The sequence below is a fragment of the Perognathus longimembris genome, chromosome 8, assembly GCF_023159225.1.
Source record: "Perognathus longimembris pacificus isolate PPM17 chromosome 8, ASM2315922v1, whole genome shotgun sequence".
Classification (NCBI taxonomy): domain Eukaryota; kingdom Metazoa; phylum Chordata; class Mammalia; order Rodentia; family Heteromyidae; genus Perognathus; species Perognathus longimembris.
Genome location: NC_063168.1, coordinates 1,968,915 through 1,987,386, shown reverse-complemented (window position 1 = coordinate 1,987,386; position 18,472 = coordinate 1,968,915). Strand labels below are relative to the sequence as shown.

The window sequence follows — 18,472 nt, the reverse complement described above, 5'->3', positions numbered from 1 at the left end:
CCACTGCGCTGCGGAGCGGAGCGCGGAACCGCAGCCGCGCGCGCCGTCCCGAGCCCGAGGCCCGCTCGCCGGCATGGCCCCCGCGGCGGCGTCGGGGGGCGGCGCCCTGCCCAGCGGCTTCTCGGTCTTCGCCGCCTTCCCGGACCTGCTCTGCGTCCTGGAGTTTGTGAGTCGCGGGGGGGGGCGCGGAGGGGCCGGGGCGAGCGCGGAGGGGCCGGGGAGAGCGCGGAGGGGCCGGGGAGAGCGCGGAGGGGCCGGGGCGAGCGCGGAGGGGCCGGGGAGAGCGCGGAGGGGCCGGGGAGAGCGCGGAGGGGCCGGGGAGAGCGCGGAGGGGCCGGGGCCGGGGAGAGCGCACTGGGGGGCCGGGGAGAGCGCGGAGGGGCCGGGGAGAGCGCGGAGGGGCCGGGGCCGGGGAGAGCGCACTGGGGGGCCGGGGAGAGCGCGGAGGGGCCGGGGAGAGCGCACTGGGGGGCCGGGGAGAGCGCGGAGGGGCCGGGGAGGGCGCGGAGGGGCCGGGGAGAGCGCACTGGGGGGCCGGGGAGAGCGCGGAGGGGCCGGGGAGGGCGCGGAGGGGCCGGGGAGAGCGCGGAGGGGCCGGGGAGAGCGCGGAGGGGCCGGGGAGAGCGCGGAGGGGCCGGGGAGAGCGCGGAGGGGCCGGGGAGAGCGCGGAGGGGCCGGGGGCCGGGGAGAGCGCGGAGGGGCCGGGGAGAGCGCGGAGGGGCCGGGGCGCGCGGAGGGGCCGGGGAGGGCGCGGAGGGGCCGGGGAGAGCGCAGTGGGGGCCGGGGAGAGCGCGGAGGGGCCGGGGCGCGCGGAGGGGCCGGGGAGAGCGCAGTGGGGGCCGGGGAGAGCGCGGAGGGGCCGGGGCGCGCGGAGGGGGGCCGGGGCGCGGGTCCCGCGTGGCGCCGGCTCCCACCCTGGGGCCTCGCTCCCCTTCCCACGGGACCGTGGGGAGAACAAGTCCCCGGGCCCTCAGCGGAGAAGCCGGCTTCGTGGCCCCGATCGGGTCGGTTCCCGGGTTGGGAAGCCGCGCCGCGCCCTCGGGCTCGCCGAGCCCGGGCGTCGTGGAGAAGCCGCCTCCCCGCCCCGGGCCGCGGGCTCGGCGCCCGGGCACAGCGCCCTCGGGCCCGGGCCTGGGGAAGGAGCCCCCGCGGGGCCCGCGCAGGCTTCGGGGTCGCGAGGGGGAACGCACTTGGGGGGTTCCGGCCCCGCATGCGCTCGGGACCGAGCGGATCGGGAAATGAGAACAAGGCCGCCGCCGCGGTCCCCGTCCCCCCCCTCCCCTCCCGTGTCCCGGGCTGGGGGGAGGCGAGCAGGCCTGGCCGGCGGGCGTGGGCACCCAGCCGACCTCGAGCTGCCTCTGCGTCCGCACTGGGCCCCGCCTGGCCCGGTGGCCCCCGCGACTTAGGCCGATTCCCCCGGTGGGCTCCTCATTCAGTGCTCTCCGAATCTGTAGCCCTCAGACCTCCACCAGCCTCCGGTCCCCGGAAGCCCCGGCTCGGGCCTCGAGGGGCGGGTGAGCCTCATCTGTTCCGTGGGCTGGGCCGCCTTTTCCTGAGCCGCCACCGCAGCAGCAGGGCGGCCTTCAAGAGGAGAGTGTGCGCAGCCACCTGTTTGACTGTTAGAGCGCAGCTTGGTAGAGTCGGGGAGGGAGGGGATTGAACAGCAAACACAGCAGGTTTGCGGGAGGGCAATGGGGTAGGAACTTGTAGTGGGACCCGAAACCCGTATCCAGATGGACTTCGAATCTGTGGATAATGAGGGTCACAGGGGTGACATTGGGAAGAGACGCTGAAGACTAAACTGAGTCCCACCACATAGGATAGGGACCACACAGGCATAAAGTAAGAAGGGTTTGTCCAGGGCAGTCAGCTTCTTAGCCAGCTCCCCCCCACCACCCCCATGAGTTCCTTCCAAGCTTGAGGTTGCCAGGCAAAGGCCAGGGCAATGCTAGCTGCAAGCCATAAAGGTCCAGTGCCGTGGAACCCCTTCTGGGTTGCACCATAACAGAGTCCCATTGGATCATCGTTCTCCAAATGACTTCTCTCTTCTCTGGGACTTCCCTTTATCATCTCTTTGCCTGTGTTTTCCTCGATGTTGGATTTCTGAAGAGGGGCAGAAGCGGTCAGGACCTGAGAATAAGTAGCATGGCTCCTTCAGATCTTTACACGGAGTGATCTACAGGGAGAGACAGAGCAGGCCTCCCGTGGTGAGCTGGGCAGGACAGAGAGGTTTGTAAGCAAAACAGCTTCCAGTGTCTCACGGTTTGGCCAGGGAACGCCTTACCTGTCTTTTAGCTGTTGGGTGAGCATTAGAACAAGAATCACGAGAACACAGGTGTGGTAGTTGGGCTTCATAGTTTTGCCAAATCTCATCCCCCCCCCCCCCCCACCAAGCACACATGCGCACCCCTGCTCAGGTCATACGGCTGTCTCTACGAAGGGACGGCCTCCAGGGCTCTCTCTGCCACCTCTTCGTCGTAGCTCAGCCCGGTGGAAAACGTGGCCCTCGGGGTTAGAACAGCTCAGCCGGGCAGGGCGATCTAACCTGAGGGGACAGAAGGATCCGCTCAAGCCTCCACCACCGCCCACCTCTGCAGAGAGCTGGGTTGCAGGAATCCTCCGTGCCACCTGTTAGTGGAAACCGCCTTCTCCAGTGGGGTTCTGTGACCTGTGATAATAGAGGTTTCTAGAAAAACCTGTTGCCCAGAAAACTTCCCTCTCTCAACTCTCTTAAATATTTCTCTTCCTCCTAAACTACATACACACACACACACACGCACACACGCACACACCTGCCACTTGTCAAGGTGCCTCAGGTGTCTCCCAGGTCATCTGTGAATCCCTCTTCTCTTTTGTAGATTGAGAGTAGTATCACGGATACCAGTGAGGGAAAGTGGAGAGCAGATAGCATTCCTTCAAGCTGTCCTGTGGACGGTGTGCATGAAGCTGTATGTGCTTTGGTATGTGGAAGGAACCGACAGCTAAAGAGCTCACACGAGGGCCTCGCGGTCGCTGGGAGGACTCTCTCCCATTATGGAATATTGTAACACAACCGCAAAAGGACAACCCCATTTTAAGATGGGCAAATGGCTTGAATAGACATTTCTCCAAAGAAGTATAAGTTGGAAATGAACATAGGAAATAATGCACAACCATCACATTTGTCATTAAGGAAATGAAATAAAAACCCCAGTGAAATATCACTTCCAGGCACCAGTAGCTCACGCCTGAAATCCTAGTTAGTCAGGAGGCTGAGATCTGAGGAGCACAGTTCAAAGCCAGCCTGAGCAGGAAAGTCCGTGAGACTCTTATCTCCAATTAGCTACTCAGGAAAAGCTGGAGGTGGCTCTGTGGCTTGAGTGGTAGAGCGCTAGCCTTAAGCAAAAGAAGCTCAAGTCTTGAGTTCAAGCCTCAGGATTGCCTCCCCACCCCACCCCCCCAAAAAAGAAAGAAATATCACTTCATGCCCATTAATTTTTATTTTTCAAATGAGCCCAGCAACAAAGCCTACAATGAAACTTTCAAACAACACACCTGCCTCCAATGGAAAATAACAAGTAGCTCTCAGGATACAGAGGTACTGGAACGCTTGTGTATTACATGGCCATGTCAGAGACTTCTGCCACTGTGGAAAATAATTTGGTGGTTTCCCCAAAAACTACCCCACGGTCCAGCAATTCCTTGCCCAGGTGAATAACCACAGAAGGGCCTCAAATGAGTCTGAGCACATGCCTGTCCACAGCAGAGCTAACCGACAGTAACCGACAGCTCATCAGCAGGTGGTCTGGATAAACAAAGCGTGGTATATCCCTTTAACAGAATATTACTCAGCCCCGGAAAGGAAGGAAGTACTGCTGATTTGTTCTACATAGCTGATAAGCCATGGAAACTCTGCAAGGCGAGGCAGGCATATTATATGATTCAGTTTAGGTGACATATCCAAAATAGGTAAATCCGCAGAGGAAGAAACACAAACGAATGGCTTGGGACTGAAAGGGGCAGGAGGAATAATTGACTAGTGGGTATAAATTTCCTTTCAGGGTGATGAAATATTTTGAAATTATATAGGAGCAAAGCTTGTACAACCCCATAAATGTACTAATTGCCACTGGACTAGTCAGGTTTTTGGATGTGCTAGTACCAGGGCTTGAACTCAGAGCCTGGATGCTGTCACTTATTTTTTTCACTCAAGGTTGGTGCTCTACCACTTGGACTTCCACTTTTGCCTTCCGGGTGATGCACTGGAGATAAGAGTCTCATGGACTTTCCTGCCAGGGCTGACTTCAGATGGAGACCAGGGGCTCTCAGCCTTTTCAGCAGCTAGGATTTCAAGGCGGAGCCACCAACCCCTGGCTTGCACTGGCCAATTTTAAATGTGGATCTTATGATAGATGGATTCCATCTCAAGTTTAAAAAAAAAATTAAGAACTATTTCAAGTAGTACAAAAAAGTATATGTAGACTTTTCAAAATACCACATACTTACTACTCTGCTTTACCAAAGCTTAATATTTTGCCTCTTGGCATTAGGGAAATAAAGCTAGCCAGATGTGCTCCCCACCCAACGGGGTATCTTGCCTTGACTGAACATGAGGTTCACCTCTCCAGAGCCGCTTTAGACACCCACACCCAACTATAAGCAAGGCATTGGGTTATGCTGTCTTTTACACCTTATGGAAATTGTATCATACTGTACATATCCCTTATAATAAGCGACGTCTTTCTACATATGGACCCTGTGTCTGTTGATGGTCATTTGGGCCATTTCCTATTGATTACTGTTCGCCTGTGCAATATTGCCGAGAACGTTCTTGGAATTGCTGCTGCAGATGTCTCCCTGAGTTCACGGAGGATTTGGTTTGCAGGGTCACAGGGCAGGCTGTCGCCGTGCCGCAGTCCCAAAGCGCCATTCTCATTGATACATCCCAGCGTCAGATTCACGCGAGGAAGCCGAGGCTCGCGAGACCCAGCCTCATCGCTGCGTGTTTATAAGGCATGTCCTCCCTCCCCAAATTGTTTAACTAGGCTTCAGGCGAAACCTGGGCCCTCTCTGTCTCCTCCAGCAGGGAGTGAAGGTTGCTGTGGTTCCTCATTCTTTGCACACTTGCGTGGCATCAGACTTGGTAATTTTCTGCTCCTCCGGGGGTGGGACGTGCTAGATTCTTTTTCATTCTGTGGCGCATGGAGTTGGTGATGACTCAGGGTTCCGTTCCCCGTGCCTGACTTTCCCAGTGGAGGGGAATCCAGGGCCGACAGGAGAGGCCACCCCACTTCCGTGGCCGGCGAGGAAGCAAGCCCACTGGGGCAGGCAAGGGCTGGTCCTACAGGTAGGGCCTGGCAACCGCTGGGAGCCCCTCCCGGGACTCCCAGGCTCAGGGTGCCATGGGGTCCCCACAAGACATGGAAAGCAGGTCTGGCTAAGCAGTGTGACCCCCCCCCCTAGAAGCAGTGAAGTCGCAGGTGCACCCCCGCGTGGGTCTAGGATGTAAAATGTCCACTGCCCTCTCCCAAGAGCTCCGTCGAGGCTTTGCTCCCGGCCTCTCCCCCCGGAATGAGGGGAAAGGCCTCACCCAGTGGCGGACTTTTCCTTTCAGAGCCATAACGCCCCGTTTCCTCCTCCTCCCTTCTAAGCCAGGGCCCTCAGGACACCCAGGCCGCCATGGCCAGGGAGGGCAGGGAGAGCAGCAGCGTTCCGTCTGGACCGCGTCTCCCGCCGGGAGCCCTCTGGCTCTTCCCACCGGTGTGAGCGTCCGGCCCCCGGAGGATGGTGACCCCAGCCGAGCGGCTCCCATCACAGGTGTGAGCCGCCGCCACCCCGCCTGGGCGCGCGGGTGTCCCGAGAGCCGCCGCGAGCCCCCCACGCCAGCGAGAGGCAGACAGACGGGCAGGCGGTAGACTCGGGGAGTGGAGAGCCATCACAGAGCCACTGGGACGCCCCTCCTTGTCAGACGACACCCCAGCCAGGGGCCGGGGCTTACATTTATAACCCTGGGGGTTTGGGGTTCAAAGCCAAACTGGACAGAGAAGCTCGCTAGCCTCCCTCTCCAGATAACCAGCAAAAAGCCGGGCTGGAGGCATAGCTCAAGTGGCAGAGCACCAGTTGTGAGAGCAAGCAAAGCCAGCAAGAGAATGAGGCTCTGAGTCCAAGTCCTAGTAGTGGCGCATACACGCACACGTGCACACACGCACGCGCACACACACACACACTTTCTAGCACTGACTGAGCTCCCTTGGCCCTCCATAAGCCAGGCTATCCCTAGAGTGTTTAACGAGGGGGCAGAACAGGGGGGCAGTTCTGGATGAGAGGCTGGGGGAGGGAGCCCGGTGTCCCGAGGTCCTCGCGGGCTGGGGTCGTGCTGTGGTCCCAGCCAGGACCCTCCCATCGGCCCTGCTTAGCCACGGAGACCGGGTCGCCGGCCCGGTCACTGGCCGGCTTTCTCGGCTGTGCCTCTGCGGAGCTGTTTAGGGCGGGGGACAGCCAGTCTCGGCGGAGGCTTTTTCCTTCCCTTCTCTCTACAGAGGGGGCGGGGAGGTGTTTGGGCTTTGAGAAGTGACTTTTCCGGTTTTTCAAGAGCCAGTAGCTTTGGTCCGGAGTCAGTGACTTTGAGCTGCTCTCTGAGTATCCAGGTGACCGCTGCCCGCCGGGCGCAGGGTCGCTGCGCAGGACGCCACCGCCATCTCTGTTCTGAGACTGTCTTTAGGCGTCCCCTTGAAGTTCCTCCTCATCTCGGGTGCGGGGGGCTGCTCTCTGCCCAGGAGCTTTCAGGAGTAAGACCCCCCAGGAGGCCGCAGGTCTCAGCCTGGCCAGGGTCGGAGGCGCTGTTCACACCCACGCCCACAACCCCAGCTGTTCACACCCACAACACCAGCTGGGCGAGTGGAGAGGGCGGCGCGGTTCTGCACAGCCCTGGGAAGCCCCGGGCGGGACGCACTCCCCACTCCTCTCCCCTGGGTGCTGGCATTACGAGGTCTCCATGATAATTATCTGCGCCAGGGACCCCGTGGGTACCTGCCACACCCAGGAAGGCCCCGAAGCCAGCTCGGCGGAGGGAAGGCTGCCAGCAATGTCAGCACCAACCCCGGGCGTACCTTTGCACACTTGATTGCTGTGAGGATTAAGCCAGTGTAAGGCAGTCGTGCGTGGTGGGATGGAGCAGTGTTTTCTTGGTGTGAACATCGCAGTGCATTTATTTAGACTCGACAGCCGCTATGCTACCAGGTGATATAATTGTGTAGGACCATTCATACACACAGCCCGACATTGAGGAAGACAACGTACAGCGTACACACAGAGATTTTTAAGCAACACAACATAGTCACGGATCAGCAGCTGTTAGGTATAATTGTATTTTTAATTAAATTTTATTGACAAGGTGATGTACAGAGGAGGTACAGTTACATAATAAGGCAGTGAGTACATTTCTTATTTGTTACACCCTCCCTCATTTTTCTTTCCCTTCCCTAGTTCAGGTAAGCATATCTACAATATCCAGTGTACCAAAGTCATATACGGCGAGCAGAGGTGGTACGCCGAAGGAAGTCACCTAGAACACTAAACATAACGACAGCAATAGAGTCCTCCTGTGTCCTTCTCTTGGAGTTCATTTGGCTTAGCCTCATAGGTACAATCGTTAACTAACAATTCACACCCTGCTCTGCAGCTAAGGGGCCTTCCCGCACCCACAGAGGGTAGTACCTGGGGGTCTCCCGGCCCCTCGCCACCTGTTGCTTTCCGTGCTATTCCGTGCCCTTCTTGGGACGCCCTGACGGGGCGGCCAGGGCGAGCAGTGAATGGCGGCCGCACCTCCAGCCTCGGCCTCACACGGAGCCCTGCCCCTGCCCGAATGGCTGGGGAGAGCTTTCGGGGTTCTGAGTGTGACCCAGATTGCCACATCTCCCTGCAGGCAGAAGAGCCAGTCACCAGTGGGTCCGCAAGCAAGCTTCCCAATTAATTTGTCTTGGGTGACACGGGATTCGCCTTCTAGAAGGTTCAGAAAAGGACCCCTTCGGGCACACGCGCGTCGTTGCCTTCCCAAGCCCCCTTTCTGCCCTGCAGAGGTGCGGGAGCAGGCCCCGGCGGCAGGGGCCTGGCAGAAGGAAGGAGAACTCTTTGCTTGCGGTGCTTGGGACCCTCCCCTGGCACCTCCACCTGGAAGCCCACCGACAGCACGCGTTCCTGGCACTCAGCAACACTTTGCTTGTGCTCTCTCTCCCGGCTACACCCTGTTGGTGTTCCTGTCCAGAACAAAAGACCAGGCATTCTGGAACATTCTCAGGAAAGGGGCTAGCGTATGCTGGCTCACCTGGCTAATGTTTATGGATCACAAGATGATATCTTAACTAAAAGGCAGAAGGAGGAGACACTGCCAATGGCCACTAATTCCCAAGAGGGAGGCCCTGGCCTCTGGGAGGGACACAGCCCAGGTAAGGGGGGGGGGTGTTTCCCCGCTGTTTGCAAGTATACACCTGTTTCATTTGTGGGTGCTCACCACGTTACTAACCCACTCGGCGACTCCTGTCCATGCCTTTCATTGTCTCCCATTCAAGCCGCTGTTGCTGGCCTGGGGTTTCTGTGGATTGTGTCTTTTGTTCAGGTGGCTTACCTCGTTTGCTTGTGTGTGTGTGCGTGTGTGTGCGTGTGTGCGCGTGTGCACGGAAACGCCTTGCTTCTGTTTATCTTGTTGAATGAAGTCAAAGGGTGTGGGTGTGGTAGGCAGAATTTTCCACCCCACGGGAGCCCGGCTGCCGGAAGTCTCTGGTCTGTGGGTCTGAGGGGCGCCTGTGGCCCACACCGGTGGGGGACAGTGGTGAAGCCCGCTGTCCTCACCCCGGTCTGTGACCGCCACGGGGCGGGGGGGGGGCCTTGATGGCGACACTGCCCCGCTGGTGTCAACGCAGACCTGAGCTCAGCCCCTGGCGCTGAAGCTCCCAGCCGCAGTTCCCCTCCGTATGAACCGGTCCCAGGCCCCCCGACTCCCGCTCTTCCGCAGCGTGGACGGAATGAGGCCGCCGCCGCGGCGGGGCGCGGTGGGTCCCCCGGAAAGAGGAACCCTGCCGGGGCTCGGAGTGCTCCCCTGAGCACTGCTGCTGTTCCCTCGGGAGTAGAGCACAAGTCGGGCTCCCAGGAAGCTGCCTTTTGAGGTGCCGGGGTGCGGGGGGGGGAGGGAGGCCCCCATACGGACAGCCTTCTGCCCCCCGGCCGCGTTTCCTCCCCGGGACGGAGCTTCAGCATCCGGAATCACTGCACTTGCCCCCGGCCCCGTGGGAGGTGTTCTCTGCTCGCCCTGCTGCAGGCCTGACGGCGTCACTGGGACTGACGGCGTCACTGGGACTGACGGCGTCACTGGGACTGACGGCGTCACTGGGACTGACGGCGTCACTGGGACTGACGGCGTCACTGGGACTGACGGAGTCACTGGGACTGACGGCGTCACTGGGACTGATGGCGTCACTGGGACTGATGGCGTCACTGGGACTGACGGCGTCGCTGGACCCGACTCAGCTCTTAGCGAGCCCAGAGCCACACGGGACAGAAGACGGGAGGAGAGGGAGGGAGAGACGGGCTCCGTCCATTGGTGAGCGTCTTGGAGCAAAGCCTCTCGCCGTGGGCGTGCGAGGCCCCTCGCCGTGGGCGTGCGAGGCCCCTCGCCCTGAGCGTGCCCGACCTGCAGCCCCTCTCCAGGGCACGCGCGGGGCAGCAGACAGGAGCGCCCGGCCTCTGACTGCGCAGGGGCTGACGCTCTCCGGACCCAAAGGCCGGGTCCACACCGGGTCCACGCGGACACGCGTGTGTCCTTCCACGCCCTCAGCCTCACCCCGCAGGACGGGAAGTGTCCCGCGAGGCTTGTGTGACCACGGCGAGCCAGGTAACGGCGGGCGGGCCGCCCCCCCGCCCCGCGCCCGCCGCCCCTCGCGTCCCGGCGTCGTCACGCTCCTCTTTCCACCCCGGCACCGAGCTGCGGCCCCGGGCTGCCGTGTCCTCCCCGGCTGGACCCCACCCCGCACCTGCCTCTGCACGCGAGAAACGTGCACGGCTGCACACGCACGTACATATGCACAGACGGGGGACTCTGCATGAGTGTGTGCACAGGCACACACACGGCACACACGTGTGCCCCACACACCTTTCTCCGACTCACACTGAGTCTTCTCAGCGAGTCCACCCCTAGAGCCGCGCGAAGCCTGCCAGCCTCCCCGGGAGCACTGGTCGCGAGGAAGCCGGGCACTGGTGCCTCAGCCTGCCAGCCTCCCCGGGAGCACTGGCCGAGAGGAAGCCGGGCACCGGTGCCTCAGCCTGCAATCCTGGCTACTCAGGAGGCTGAGAGCTGAGGGCCATGGTTCAAAGCCAGCCGGGGCAGGAAAGTCGGTGAGATGTATCTCCAATTCATTACCGAAATGCCGGAAATGGAGCTGTGACCCCACGTGGTAGTGCATTAGCCTTGACCACAACAACTCAAGGACGTCGCCCAGGCCCTGAGTTCAAGCCCCAGGACCGGCAAGCGCGGGCACGCGCGCACACGCAGACACACAGAGTCTGGAGTTGGCGTTTGGGGAGGCTGTGGGGCTGGGCGTTGGGGTGCCGGGCTCCGAGAGGCCACGCCACCGGGACGGGGGGAGGAGGAGTCCTCGGGTTCGCATCTTGACATCGGCTGCAGGGACCGTGACAGAGAACAGTAGGGCCCCGGGAAAGCAGCCAGAGACGCGGGGCGAGTCCTTGGCACTGGCCTCGGTGAGCGGAGCCCGGCTTCAGAAGCGCCGGGCCTGGGCATGAAGGGCTCTTTCAGCCGCACGAGGGGAAGCAGCTTCAGATGAATCTCGAGAATGTGCTGGAGAATTCCTTCCCTCCTCTGATAACGGAGCCCATTGTTAGGAGGAAGGCTTCCTCCCGTCTCCACAGCCACCGTAGCCCCTTGTGCAGAGGCAGATGAATTCTTGACTCAAGGTTCACTTTCTGGGGGACCACGTGTTCTCAAGTTCTGCCCCCCTCTCCTCGTGTCTTCCGGCCCATGGAGAGAGCCGCACTCCGCAGCTCATGGCAGATAGCAGTGTCTCAAGTTGGCCTGCCCACACTGCCTTCGAACTGCGGTCCTCCGATCCCAGCCTCCGGAGATAGCTAGGATGACGGGTGTCAGCCCATAGGGCCAGGGAGGTGTTCTGCTTTTCTTTCTGATGCTTTTGAGGTGATTTTTAAGTTCCAACTCCCAGCACATTGGGGAGTGGGTAACTGGGTAGGTTTAGATCCCAGGCTACTGGGGTTTTCACTTTGTACTTTGTGATGGAGAAAGAAAGGGAGGGTGGGCTGTGTCCCCAGAGCTGACCACGGTCGCCCTCGATGCCGTCTCAGTACATGAACGAGCGTGGCAAAAATCCTTCTCACTCAGAGCTGGCACTCTACCACTTGAGCTTCCAGCTTTTTAGTGATTAATTGGAGATAAGAATACCAGAGGCTGGGGATATGGCCTAGTGGCAAGAGTGCTTGCCTTGTATACACGAAGCCCTGGGTTTGGTTCCAGAGCCAGAAGGGGCGCTGTGGCTCAAGTGGCAGAGTGCTAGCCTTGAGCAAAAAGAAGGGGCTGGGGATATGGCCTAGTGGCAAGAGTGCCTGCCTCATATACATGAGGCCCTGGGTTTGATTCCCCAGCACCACATATACAGAAAACGGCCAGAAGTGGCGCTGTGGCTCAAGTGGCAGAGTGCTAGCCTTGAGCGGGAAGAAGCCAGGGACAGCGCTCAGGTCCTGAGTCCAAGGCCCAGGACTGGCAAAAAAAAAAAAAAAAGAAGAAGAATATCAGAGATTTTCCTGGCTGCCCAGGCCGGCTTTGAACCTCAGTCCTCAGATCTCGGCTTCCTGAGTAGCCGGGAGAACGTGAGCTGCTGACACTCAGCACGGGGGACTTTGACTTTGGGACGCTTTGTTCCTTTTTGCACATTGCTCCCTGATCTTTACAGAACTCTAACTCTGCTCAGTACCCAGCCCTGGACTGCAGGAAGGATGGGTAGTTTCCCTCCTAGATATACGTGCGGGGCAGGGCCTGCGCAGCCCGCATTTAAGACAAGGCCTCAGCGTTGGAGTCAAGCTGGCGGGAGAGGCAGGTGGGATCGGGAGAGGGGCCTTGGCTGGCATCCTCGGAAAGCCAGCGGGACGTTCAGGAGGTCACCATTCCGTGTCTGGCGAGCGTTCCTGGATGTCACCCAGCCTTTGTATAATGGGGACGTGTTCCCGGGCGCTGGGCCGGGAGTCGGTGTGGCGCGTTCCGGGTGAAGGCGGCGTGTGCGGGTTCACAGGGCGCGTCCGCCCCCCCCCCCCCCGGCTCTCACGCCCCCGCCCCCCGGGGGAACCGCTTTGTCCGAGGCCCACCCGCCCCCCGCGGATGAGCGGATGGGTGCGGATCAGCCCGGCGAGTCTGGCCTCGACAGAGACGAGCGGCCCCCGGGCTGCACCTTCGGGCGGGCGGACGGCGGTTTTCCTTCTAGAAGCTACGTTTGCGAAGGGGCACGCTCGAACCCTCACCCAGACCCTTGCTCTGGACAAATATTTGTGGGTGGGGCGCGGCGGGCGGGCGGGCGGGCGCCGTATCGGGCGCGGCCGGGCTCCGCTCCTGTTTGCTCTCCGTGCGCGGGCGGAGCCATGTGGACTGGCCTCGCTCCCGTGACCCACTCCTCCCCGTGTACTTCCGGTCATCCCGAGCTAGCCCCGATGGTGGGATCCACGCACGTGCTACGGAAGTAGCTTTCACACCGCATCGTTTGGGGAATAGTGAAGAAAATACAGAGGCTACAGCGCGTCGGGGACCCATACAGTTTTTCTCGGGCATTTCATTCTTGGGGCCAGGCCTCACCCCGCGGCGCAGGCTGCCTTCCTGCTTCAGGCCGGGGTGGGGGGGTGGGGAGGGCGGAGCCGCTTCACCGGCTTTCGGGGTGTTGGCGTGCCGTGAACCCACAGGATGTGGAGGGGGCTGTCACTGGCTCCTTAGGCATCCTTTCTTCACTCGGCTGTCAGCCTGCTGGTGGGGGTGCCCTGTCCCCACTTGCGGGGGTTGTTGGGAACCATGGGCACGGTGCCAGAAGCTCCACCCCCCCCCAGTTCAGTCATTTCACACTAGCCCTGCCGAGGGGGAGGGTGTCCATCGCTGCCTGCAAATGCTGAGGCCCAGGCTGCGGAGGCTGAGCCCCAGGTCTCCTCTCAGGACCCCTCAGGCGCTGGCCCAGGCTGCGGGGTGCACCCCCGTAGGGCACCGAGGAGCTGGGTGGCAGAGGCGCTTCTCAGCCAACATGCTGGTTGCTACCATTTCATAAAAGAAAAAATATTTTAATAGCAAGGCCAGTGGGAAGGAAAGAATGCCAAGCTAATACTAGGATAAAGCTAGAATACCTAAGTTCTTTCTTGGAGTGATACGTATGTGCTTCGGTTCCCTCTCCTGACAAACGGGTCAGTCCTTGACTTATGGCGCTGTTAGGAGAGTTATCTGAGTCGTGGGCTTAGACAGTGCCTAGCGTAGACGTGTAATATAAGTGTTCATTGAATTTAAGAAGTTAAATCGTATTTAAGAAATGAGGGAAGCTGGGTGCCGGTGGCTCATGCCTGTCATCCTAGCTACTCAGGAGGCTGAGTTCTGAGGATCGTGGTTCAAAGCCAGCCCTGGCAGGAAAGTCGGTGAGACTCTTATCTCCAATTAACCACTAGAAGTGGCGCTGTGGCTCCAAGTGGTAGAGCCCTAGCCTTGAGGCAGAAAGCTCAGAGACGGTGCCGAGGCCCCGAGTTCAAGCCCCATGACCCACAAAAAAGGAAGACAATGGTGGAAAGCAAACCAGTGACTTGGGTCCCTCTGCTAGGGGAATCGACACCTTTGGGGGACACGGAAGAGACATTCTGGTGAGGAACGTGCCTCGCCGGTTCTCTCCGCCGCTGCGCTGTTTCGCGCGTGACGTGGGCGGGGGGGGGGGACCCGTGGGGTGGCCCTCTCCTCCGGCCTGAGGGTCTCCCTGTTTTCTCGCCCGCAGATCTTTGGGGGCCTGGTGTGGATCCTGATCGCCTCCTCCCTGGTGCCCATCCCCCTGGTCCAGGGCTGGGTGATGTTCGTGTCCGTGTTCTGCTTCGTGGCCACCACGTCCCTGCTGGTGCTGTACGTCATGGGCGCCCACGGCGGGGAGGCCTCCTGGGTCACCCTGGTGAGTCGGCTGTGGGGTGTCTGGGGGGAGGGGGGCCTCGACCTCTCTGTCCCGGGGGGCCCAGCTTCTCCAGAGAGCGGGGGGGAGCGGCCTGCAGATGTCCTCCTGCGCACCCCAAGGCTCAGCAGCCCCGCCTCAGCTCAGACGCGCGCCCAGCAACCCGGGACTCGCCCTGAGAACGTGGTCAGGAGGCGCTGGCGGCTCTGTGTCCCCGGCTCCCCCGGTCCCCGCCGTGCCCCCGTCTCGGGGACGGAGCAGCCCCTTCTCGGCATCCTCCGCCCACGCGGGAGACGCCCCTGGCCACGTCCTCCAGGCTCCCGGCACGGGGGAGGGCGGGAGGGGGAAGCGGCCTGAGCCTTGCCGGGTGGGGACCGCGGGGCCGGGTCGGGATCTCTCCCCCGCCCCCCCCCCCCCCCCGCCCGCCATGACACCCCCTGCCCTTCCTGATCCGCAGGACGCGGCCTACCACTGTGTGGCTGCCATGTTTTACCTCAGCGCCTCCGTGCTGGAAGCCCTGGCCACCATCTCCATGCAGGAAGGCTTCACCTTCAAGCACTACCACGAGAACATCTCCGCCGTGGTGAGTGTCCGGCCGGCCCGGCCGCGCCCTTGCTTCTTCGTAGGCCTCACTAACGTCGGAAGGAAGTCACACGTTCCCTTGATTCCGAAGCCGCAAAGCCCCCTGGGAGGAGACGTAGGGACCCCGAGACTCCGGAGGCTGAGATCTGAGGACTGCAGCTTCGAGACAGGCGAGGCAGGAAAGTCCTTGAGACTCTGATCTCCAGGGAACCAGCAAAAACCCAGAAGTGGAGGTGTGGCTCAAGTGGTAGAGCGCCAACCTTGAGAGAAAAAGCTAAGCGAGACCCCCGGGGGCTTAAGTTTAAACCCCAGCACCGGAACAGAGGAAGAGCGCCCGGGTCTGGCCAGCCAGGTCTTAGCCACAGGCACCGCGGCCCACGGGCGCCGCGATAGTGAAGGGCACCCACACGCCCGTCGGGGAAGGAGTTTCTTTTTAATGAAATGAGTCAGAGCCTCTGTCATTTGCTTGAGACATTTTCCCCGAGGAGTGGGCATAGGCCCTTCGGAGAGCAGAGTAGTAACTCATGACACAAAATGCATTTCCAATACATTTTCCAATAGTAGTTGAGAACCACGGGTTTCTACTCCATTCTAATTTTTTCCTCTGAGCTTTTTCAACAGGCAGTATAACATCCAGAGAAGGGAACCCAATAAACAGCTCCCAGAAACCCCCCTCTTGCCACTTTGTAATTTCTAATTATTTCTAACATCCAGTTCGATTTTACCTGCCTTTGAACTTCATATAAATGGGACTGTCCAGGCTGCATTTTTTTCAATGGTTCATTTCCTCTCATCAAAATGTGTTAGATTCATTCAAGTAGATTGCTTATCCTCATCGCTATATAGCAGTCCACTGTAGTGTGATAACATCTATTGCTCCATTGCACATTTGATCATGTTCCTATCTATCATCAGTGGAGTTGTCAGGTATGAGCATGCTCAGACAAAGTCAAGAACGTTCTCCAGAAAGCAGGTGAAATACACATGAGGTTCAGCGTAAAGCTACTGGGTTAGTATACTGGGGAGAGAAGTCATCAATACTCTGAACTTAATGCAGATCATGCCCAACCACAGTCTGTCCTTCAGACCCTAGAGGTGGTCATTCTAGAGAGTAGGAGGCCTTTCTCATAAACCCTCAATGTTTAGAAGCTCTCAGCATGCCCATGGCCCCCTCTCTGGTTTCTAACTAGAACAAGAAGCTCAGAAGTCTCAGTCTCAGAAGCTAAGCTTCTCTCTCTCCTTTGTGAGTGGCAGGGCTCCTTCTCCAGAGAGGTCCCCGGTGCTGGTAGAGGTTGCCGGAGGAGAGCTAGAGATTTCTGGAACAATCTGGAAGTTTCTAGATCTTAACCATGGTGGGCAATTAATGCATCATAGAGAATAGGGTTTCTGAAGGTCAAAACATGTCTGCGTAGGTCCTCATCTCTGAATGTAGCCTGGTGTGCCATTTCTCAAGCTCCTTTTCAAAATAAGTCTTTATCTTCTATACTTCTGCGACGTTCCTGCCAAAGGTTCTCCCTGGGCCTCATGTACCCCCAGATGGGCACAGGTGATTTCGGGGGTGCTGCTCACTCTTCCGTGACTGCTGTTTTTTAACAGGGCACTTGGGAGTTCCCAAACAGAGTTCTCTGGAACTCGTTATTCAGTAACCCGGTTACTCATCGCCTTGGGCCAATGAGGGCAGAGAGTTCGCCCAGGCGTAGGGACCGGGAGCGCGGACAGAGCAGTGGCATTTTCAGGAGTCACAGAAGCGTGTCCATCCTAAACGTGGTGTCTGGGATGGAAACTCTTGACCTCTGCCCAAGGTCACAAAACCCGATGCGGATGTTGAGTCTGGGAGCAGGTAAACCTTTAAAGAGATCTGCCGCCAAGAGCAGGATGACGGGAACACGCAAGCCCAATGAGCACAACAGGTGACTGGGGTCGCCTTCCAGGGCCTTCGTTCCCAGTGCTGACGTAGCTGGCCAGTCATCCCGAGGGGTTGCTGGGTGTCCCCGTGACCCCTCCACGTCCCGGGAGGCCTGACTCGTTCACTTACGCTCTCCACCCCTGGGAGACGAACAACCCTCGATGAAGCCAGGCGCTGGCTCGCACCCGTCATCCCAGCTACTGGAGGCTGAGGGCTGAGGATCGCGTTAGGAGGCCATCCCAGGCAGGAACGGCTGCTAGACGCTCATCTCCAATACACTTTATTTAAAAAGCCTTACGTGGAGCCGTGGCTCCAGTGTGGTCTTGCTGGTTCTGAGGAGAGAAGTTCTCCATAGCCGTTGCTCGTGTGTCTCGGGAGGCCCTAGGGTTTGAACGTGGTGCTTGCTAGGCAGGCACGTTGTCACTCAGCGTCCTGCCCCAGGCCTAATAGCGAAGGCTATTAGTGGGGTGGTGGGGTGGTTGGTAGTTCCTCCTCACACGAAGACCCCGTGAGCAGGAGTTCGCCCCACTTGGGATTCGGCACTGAGAAGACTCCGGGTGAACACGTGGCCCTCCCAGGGAAGGAGGTGTGGGGGGACGGGCAGAGGCAGCTTGTCCATCCCCGCCCTCGGCGCCCCGCGATGCGACGTGGACAGCCCCCCCCCCGCCGTGCGCGCCCACGAGTGGTTTCTCCTTTGCTTGCAGGTGTTCTCCTACGTCGCCACGCTGCTCTACGTGGTCCACGCAGTGTTCTCGCTCCTCAGATGGAAGTCTTCCTAAAGCAGCGGCCCACGGGCGAGAAACCCGGATGAGGTCAGCTCAGCTGCCGGCACCCGGTTCTGGAACGCAGACATGGTGGTGAAAAGAGAAAACAAACCACACACACACACACACACACACACACACACACACACACGGAGCAGCCCTCTATTTCTTGCAGGTGTCATGTTTACGCTCCTCTCTGCCTTCTTCCAGGGGTGGGGGGCTGGCTTTGGGTAGCTTCCAGCTTTCTAGGGTCACTTTCTGTCTGAGTGTGGGGCTCGTAAGGGAATCGGAGACCAAGACCTGAGGAGGGAAAGCTAACCACCCATCTGACCAGACCTTCAGCACCACCCACTGGAATTTTCCACACACTCCTTTGAGGACTTCAACTCCGGGCAGGTTTCTAAGTCTTCATGAATATTCTGTGTCAAAGAGACTAAACCCTCAACAGAAGCCTCCAGATGCCCAAAGTGGAAGAGTGTACCCTTTGAAATACTTGACTAAGGGTCTTTATGTCCACTGGTGTTATGGAGTTGATGGCGGGTGGGGGGGGGGTTTAATTCTTCAGCATCGCGATCTTTCTGAGGAATCCCTTGACTTTACCTGAGTCTCAGCATCAGATGACAGCACAAAGGGTGTGCTGCATATGCCTGGCCATTGTCCTCTCAGGGCATTGTGCTGAGGACCCTACCCACCCAGTAACATCCATCCACCAGGATAGCATTCCCCCCCACCCCCGAAAACTAGCCAAGAGCCAGGTGCCAGTGGCTCCCGCCTGTCATCCTAGCTTCTCAGAGAGCTGAGCTCTGAGGATCGTGATTTGAAGCCAGCCCGGGCAGGAAAGTCTATGGGACTCTAATCTCCATTATGCTACACTCGGGAAAGGACAGCAGTGGCGCTGTGGCTCAGGCGGTAGAGCACTAGCCTTGAGCACAGAGGCTCAGGGACAGTGCCTAGGCTCTGAGTTCAAGCCCCAGGACCACAAAGCAAAAACCTGGTGACGTGCCAGCCGGAGGCCACCGCTGTGCGCTGCCGGATGCGGTCACCTACATCCCGTG

The 18,472-nt window shown here is 59.5% G+C and overlaps 1 protein-coding gene across 1 annotated transcript; it reads left to right on the top strand.

The window, feature by feature from the left end:
* Window positions 1–17,912, top strand: LOC125356069 (myelin and lymphocyte protein). The gene is made up of 4 exons (XM_048352341.1): window positions 1–166; window positions 14,001–14,168; window positions 14,623–14,748; window positions 17,358–17,912. The coding sequence occupies exons 1-4, from the start codon at window positions 74–76 to the stop codon at window positions 17,430–17,432; spliced, it is 462 nt and encodes a 153-aa protein (XP_048208298.1). The 5' UTR covers window positions 1–73; the 3' UTR covers window positions 17,433–17,912.
* Window positions 17,913–18,472: the final 560 nt, after the last annotated feature.

Excerpts from the sequence above, each read along its gene's own strand:
- LOC125356069 (XM_048352341.1), top strand. The coding sequence starts at position 74 with ATGGCCCCCGCGGCGGCGTCGGGGGGCGGCGCCCTGCCCAGCGGCTTC. Across the intron at positions 167-14,000 it reads TGCTCTGCGTCCTGGAGTTT|ATCTTTGGGGGCCTGGTGTG; the intron begins GTGAGTCGCGGG and ends TCTCGCCCGCAG. Across the intron at positions 14,169-14,622 it reads AGGCCTCCTGGGTCACCCTG|GACGCGGCCTACCACTGTGT; the intron begins GTGAGTCGGCTG and ends CCTGATCCGCAG.